The sequence below is a fragment of the Etheostoma spectabile genome, chromosome 21 (genome assembly GCF_008692095.1).
Source record: "Etheostoma spectabile isolate EspeVRDwgs_2016 chromosome 21, UIUC_Espe_1.0, whole genome shotgun sequence".
Classification (NCBI taxonomy): Eukaryota; Metazoa; Chordata; class Actinopteri; order Perciformes; family Percidae; genus Etheostoma; species Etheostoma spectabile.
Genome location: NC_045753.1, coordinates 13,667,027 through 13,674,030, shown reverse-complemented (window position 1 = coordinate 13,674,030; position 7,004 = coordinate 13,667,027). Strand labels below are relative to the sequence as shown.

The window sequence follows — 7,004 nt, the reverse complement described above, 5'->3', positions numbered from 1 at the left end:
CACACACACACACACACACACACACACACACACACACATATTAGAAAATTAGACCCCCCTCCTTCTATTTTTGGGTGAGCCTTTTCAGTTTTCGCCCTCTTTTCATCGTCTAGACCTCGGGACAGAGAGAGAAGGGAATTAAACCCGTCGGACAAGCATCAGCAGATTATCTCAGGAGCATGTGCGTCCCCAGAGCAATCCTCAACAATGCCGGGGTGTCGCTTTCCCACCAAGTAAAGGCCTCAGCGGTGCTAGTGCTAATTGTGTGTATAACTTAGTGCAGCACCATGAATTCCTTCGAGAAAACACTGTCCAAAAATGTCCAGACTGTCCTGAGTTCTTGGAGGGAGATCAGGGAGGCAGCGTGATGCAGCTAGTAGGCCGCTATAAAGGCATGCTTCATGCTTTCATTGAGTGTAGCAGGTATAAACATTTTTTATTAGCAATGTACAAACTATACCACGGCTGTCAAGGGAACTTTTTTTTCTCCAACGGGCGTGCCTCAAAGCCCTGTGATTCTTAAAAAGAAAACATTCATAGCTGCAAGCATGTAACCCTACCTGCATTATGTCAGCACATCTGATATTTAATAATCAATTAATGACCACATCAAACCTCCACGTGGGTATCCAAACCAAACCTCACAGTATAATACAATACGGGCAAACTAAAGCAGGGCACAGTATACTATGCAGAGTGATAGTATATAGATAGTGCAGCAGTATTTTCTATAGTTTATTGGCATAAATAAGACACAGATAGCTCAAATAGCCTATAACCATCCAAATGTATGAGCATTTTTTTCTGATCTTGGAATTAAAGTGAGTGAAGTTTTTGATTTTGTGCCGCCACACTTCAATGGCGAGAATAGCATGCATGCCGGTATCCTTATTAAAGTGATGACTAACCCTCATGCATTAATCATACATCCATAATGATGAAAATGCATTATAATACCAATGCATGGCAAAAATAGGATATTGGCAGTATTTTAGAGACCTCACACAATTTTGCGTGTTTAGGAGAGGTCAAATCTAGTTGGACAACAAGTCATATGACGTACTGTAGTTCCTTTCTGGCATGGAGAAGCCTTAACTCTGCAGTTAGACGCAGCTCTGGATGAGATTTTCCTAAATATGTGACCGCAAGAGGAAGGACAGCTTGCTTGTTGTCAGAAGACAAAATTAGAGGATGAACTCGAGTCAGGTGATTCAGACATTCCATTACTGACAATACCAGTGTTCAACAGAGGGTGGGAAACCTACTGCCACACACACACACACACACACACACACACACACACACACACACACACACACACACACACAAGTACACATGCAGACAAAGAACAGTTAGAAAGATCACGACCCCTTACATTCCATCACATTTGATGGCCCAAATCCAGCAGAAGAATTCCCGTGATTGCCCACACTACAACTAGCCAATTACAATTGCTCAGAAAAGGCACACGGCCTGGGTTAAAGGCATGGCTAAACTGCTCAACAACCTGCACAGCCACGGCCAAGTAAACATTGATTGAGCAATTTCTTTATAAAAGAATGGACTCAACGTTACACGGCTTGATTACAAAGCTTCATTTTTGTTAGACTGAATTCTTTACCAGTAAACACAGTTGCAATGCTGGTAATTATCACAGCGCAGAAACAAATTGGATTTTCATTAATACCACAGTGGGAAGCTATGCAGTGTGTTAAGAAATACTAGCAAATTCCCTTAAACATAGACTATGTGTATCTTTTTACTGCCTTACAGTATAGTTGGTATGTGTCACTTCATTAGCAACTTTAACACTAGCCCTTAATAATTCAAGTTTAATTCCCAACTTAACAACTATGCAAGTACATTCAGGGGCGATATATCACCTGTTTTCCCAGTTTGACATCCTTTGAATATCGTCATTGCTACTCATGCAGTCAACCAAGGAGGCGGTGATCAAAATTAAGTCTGACAGCTCACAAAGGACAGGAAATGTAATGGCCTGAACAGCATTGCATCAGCTTAAAATGTTGTCATTAGCTTTGGTGCTGTGCAAAAGACTGTTTTACAAAGTGGGAGCATGAAGGGTTTGACCTACAGTATATCTGTGGGGGGAAAAAAACAGACAAAAAAGAGCAGGAGCATGGTCGTGTCCGAGAGAGAAACATAAGTAAAAGTCATAAAACGAGCGATTGATGGGTGTGATGATGGGGGTTTCCCACCCTGGACTTGAGTGCCTGTCTGTGGTTAACAGTCTTCTAAGAAGGAAGAGCTGCTCTCTTGCTGAGACTCAACACCCTCCCCTCCCCTCCCACATCCCACGGCCCGGACTCTACTTCCACAATGCTACAGAAAATGGAAACTGGCAGCATGAGAAGAAAAGAAATCTCCTTCACTTTGCCTCTCTCGTCTCGACAAAAATCCAATTTAGTTGTGCTTCCATCTGATATCTTGTGGAGCAGAAGTACATCAAACTATTACTATTGGTGAAGCGGTAGCAGCTAAAAGCAAAGGGAAGCATCATAGCTCATGTTGAAGCCAATTAACATGCTATTGGGCTAGCTGCTGCGTTCCATTTACCTTGGAATTTGGAGGTCAGGACTAGGAATGACGTCACACCCGAGTTGACCGCGTTCCAGCAACAAGTCGGGAAAACATTGTATTTGTCCTCAGGTGGGCGGACTTTAGTCAGGTTAGCAATAACAGTTGAAAACAATGCATTATGCGGTGTTTTGTGCATACAAACACCGTAGCAACATGTCCACAGATTGAAGATGGACAGTATTGTGTAGACGATTAGTGCTAATGAACAGCATATTTATCCAGCCTTCACTACTGCTCCTGCTTGGAGCAACCGTGTAGGTAGGGCTGGGTAATATATCGATGTTGTATTGATATCGCAATTTGAGACTAGATATTATTTTAGATTTTGGATATGTCGTAATATCGTAATATGGTAAGCGGTGTCTTTTCCCGGTTTTAAAGGCTGCATTACAGTAAAGGGATGTCATTTTCTGAATTTACCAGACTGTTCTAGCTGTTCTAGTATTTGCCTCCACCCACTAAGACATTAAATAATTTCTGGAGAATAATTATAAAAAATCTCATTGTGTGAATAACATTTTGTTAAGGCGCCAATAGTCAACCATAAAATATTGTCGCAATATCGACAACGAGGTATTTGCTCAAGAATATTGTTTAATAATAATAATTTGATTTTCTCTATATTGCCTAGCCCTACGTGTAGGATTATGATGTCAGGGTTGGTGAGGTTCTCCCGACTTTCCGAGTGGGAAATCCGACTTCAGGAGTCGTTCCAGTTGACATTTCTAACCGGGAACTCGGGAATTCGGATTTCCCAGTTAGACTGAAACAAGTAATAAGTCACTAAAACGATTGGGGGGGGGGGGGGGGGGGGGGGGGGACTCAAGTCATGTCAAAATAAGAAGTCCATTTTCTTTCCAAAGACAGCTTGGGCTTCTTGTACCTGATGTATGCTACCTACTCGGTACCAAACAATAAACAAATAAAGTTAGCGACTAGCTTATGGAGCATTTAGAAGCTAAGGGTTGCAAAATGGAGTTTGCTATATTAATTTAAAAGGTGACAATATGTTGTGTTTACAGCTTGTTTTCACTCTCCAAAAAAAGTGGCCAAAAAATGAAACAGTAGGAAAAGCACATGGAAATAATCAAATTATGAATTCCATTTAACTGTCTCACTGCCATGGACACTTGAATAGAACGGAGCCATTGTTAACGTTATTAGTAAGCTGGGCTTTTTCTGTCAGTCAAAACGGCTGAGTGTGGCTAATGTTAGCTAATGTTAGCTAATGTTAGCTAATGTTAGCAAACTTTAGCTGTGTATTTGGCATTACTAAAGACAAATTGTTGCTCTAACACTACGTTTTACCATTAACAATCCCCCTGTCAGTTTTTAAGCAAAAGTTACAGGTTTGTGTGAAATCTTTCATTGATTGCCATGTCTTTTTTGTCTTTCAGCTTATCCCAGCGGTTACCGCTTGCTTGCCCCACCGCAGTTTCAGCCATATTTTTGTTCAGTCAATGATGGAAGAAGTAAAAGTGTGATAAAAAAATAACTATCTAGTGATATAACTCTTTTATGATACTAGTACATGGTATCCTTCCTATCCTCCCGGAAATATTAACCTAAATGTAACTGATTTCTGAAAGTTTATCCTTTGTTAGATGTTTATTTTACATTTGACTGACAACACACATACTGTATACATTCCCATAACCAATTCTTCCATTTTCTGTCACAGCACTTCTGAAAATACTTCCACATATTTACAACGGGTCCCCTCTATGGCTTCCTTGAACCCTGACCTCATTGTGAAAACCACTGTGCTGAGGCAGTGCAACGATGAACTTAAATGTCATCTATTCTCAGCATGATGTGCCTATGTGCACCGACAGAAGCTACGCTGTATAGCCCTGAAAAATTAAACCGTGAAATAATAAATCATTCATAGTACTTTGACATGTGTTCACAAACAGGTCATTAGTCATCCAACAGTTGATCCCAACTCACTTCAACAGTCCTGTCTGACACCGCCTCTGCAGTTAGACAGGAACCACTTTCTTTAACTCCCATGGGTGAAACACATCTATTCCAACATTAACAGTGTGAAGTGTGCTTTCTGATCTTCTCACTCTCTCTCTCTCTCTCTCTCTCTCTGCAACAGACACAAAGACTTATATTTGTCCATATGAAAAATGTTACCCAGCTTAATGGAGGGCAGTATTTACAAGATCTACATGTTACATATATACTGGGCAACCCAATTAAGCATTTAACTCAATAGTGTAACGTCATTTTTGCAAAGAGGAATTACTTTTGTGAAAGATTACTAAAATGGCAACACCTAAAACAGATCCACCAAGCATTTTTGACCTGGTCCATAGATCTTTGGGACTAGATAGGCCTATGGCTCCTAATAAATGCGGTGGACTCACCCTCAAGGTGCCTACCCCTTAAGTGGACTGGGTGAGATTCAGAGAGACAATTCGGGCCACTTTTATCATGGATAGTGCAAAATGTAATCTGAAGGCAACCGAAAACATAATGAGAACTGATTTTAGTAATAGCAGTGTCAGGGAAATTGTAAGCCATTTATTGAAAGATGTAAACCATAAATTGAAGGATTATTTTAGATGTCCCACTAGGCATACTGTTAGAAACTCACTATTGAGTCCCACACACAGGCATATAGTGTCCTTGTCTTGACCAGGCTCCTGACAAAGCTATTTCCTATCTTCTTTACTAACCTGCTGGTAGTTCTCGTCTTCGGGCTGGAAGCTGTTGTCAATGGGATGAAACCTCAGGTTGATATGAGGGAAATTGTGGAGCCAGTAAGTCCACCAGGGCGCAATGTAATCCATCCGATCCGAAGACATCCCTGCCCCGAGAAAAAGTTCGGCTACAGCCTAAATTAGCCTCCCTTTACTAAAGCGGGCTGTTTGGTCCGCTGCCGGAGATCTTAATCCCGTCTCATATCAGACAAAGACAATGATAAAAGCATGCTCGTTTATGGAAACACACTCTCAGCCACACATGATAGAACCCGCGCAAGAAGTCCTGCAGAGACAACAGTGTTGTTGTGAACTGAAGTCCGCGACCGCTTCTGTTTTACATGAAAGAAGAGACAATCACACTGCGCCCATGTCTCCGTGGACCCTCAGCTCCTACCCGACCGACAGCCGCTCCAGACGCACACAACAGTCACTAGCGGGAACGCGCCCCGATTGTCAGGAAACGATACGGGAACGCGCGGACACCCCCTTTTGAAGAGTTTAGAAATATCAGTCTGGCAGCATGTCTGAGGTAAGACTGGGGGGGAAAAAACTTTTAAAAAAATAAAAAACAAACTGTGTAGTCATTTAATTTTCATTCTGACATGTTTTAGTTATTTAAGTGCTGCTTCATCAGTCTCTCTGCGGAACCAGCTACTGCACAGCCACCTAGTGGTCAACGGAGACAATTACAAACCACTTTAATTTATGTCCTCATAGGACGTCCGACTCACACTAGCAACTTCTATCTTCACCAACTGGAGGCGATACAAAAAGAAAATAGAAGTCAGTAATCACGCTGAGTGCTGGTTGTCTGCTTGATTTCGTCCCTGTAGCAGATCAGTCCCGTTCCGTAACCCATGTCCTCCCTGGTATTATTATAAGCATCCGGACACAAGTGTGCACATCCTGATGTTTTAGAAGCATGTTTGTGTGATGCAACGATAAGTACTTAATGGACATTTCAACTTCAAAATTAGATGAAAGGTATAGAAGAGGTAAAGAAGTTTCAGATAATAGTGTTCCACAGTCATTTACAGACAGTAAGACAAAGTTTCATAAGAAAGTAAGACAAATCAAAGTTTCATAACTTGTTCATATTGGGGGTTTAATAACATGCAGCGTAGCAAATTATGGGGGGCAAAGATGCCCCAATAAATCTCAGAATACCCTGAGACGTAGGAAACCTTGCCCCCCAAGGTCGAGAAGAAAAAAAGTACATTTACCAGTTTAGGCCAATATATTTCTACATTAAGCCACTTTTATTTTCCCTTTCTATCGAACAAATACAGAAAGAGCACTTATATTATAAAGAACTGATTATACCAATAATTTGCTTTATTTACCAATATTGACAAGGTGATATGCAGTTTAATCTGGCTTTATTTCATTTTAAAACAGCAACTGCACTAAGCGCCAATTAAATGTAAACATCCAGATTTTTGTAAAACTATTTTTCAGTTTCCTACACCATTAACAAGTCTGAAATGGAGGTCAGTTCCCTTCATACACTTTCCAGTCTGACTATGGCTCCAACCTGACATCTGGTGGAAAGAAGAGAACACTCTGTATGACCTCCTATTCAACAAGCTGGCCCTGACGGACAACCCCTCACGGTATAATTCAGTTTTAATATTTTTTTGTTTGCTTTACAGCATGACAAAACAATGCACACAAAACCACAGACAAGTA

General features: G+C 41.1%; 1 protein-coding gene across 2 annotated transcripts in view; it reads right to left on the bottom strand.

Moving 5' to 3' along the window:
• ttyh2 (tweety family member 2) overlaps positions 1 to 5,750 on the bottom strand; it is a 60,743-nt gene extending 54,993 nt beyond the window's left edge. The window contains exon 1 of one of the 2 annotated variants that reach the window (XM_032502608.1): positions 5,289 to 5,750. In XM_032502608.1, the coding sequence (XP_032358499.1) occupies positions 5,289 to 5,417 (129 nt within the window). In that variant the 5' untranslated portion in view covers positions 5,418 to 5,750. The remainder of the gene's footprint in view (positions 1 to 5,288) is intronic. The other variant, XM_032502609.1, reaches the window with a different exon arrangement.
• Between the last annotated feature and the right edge of the window lie 1,254 nt (positions 5,751 to 7,004).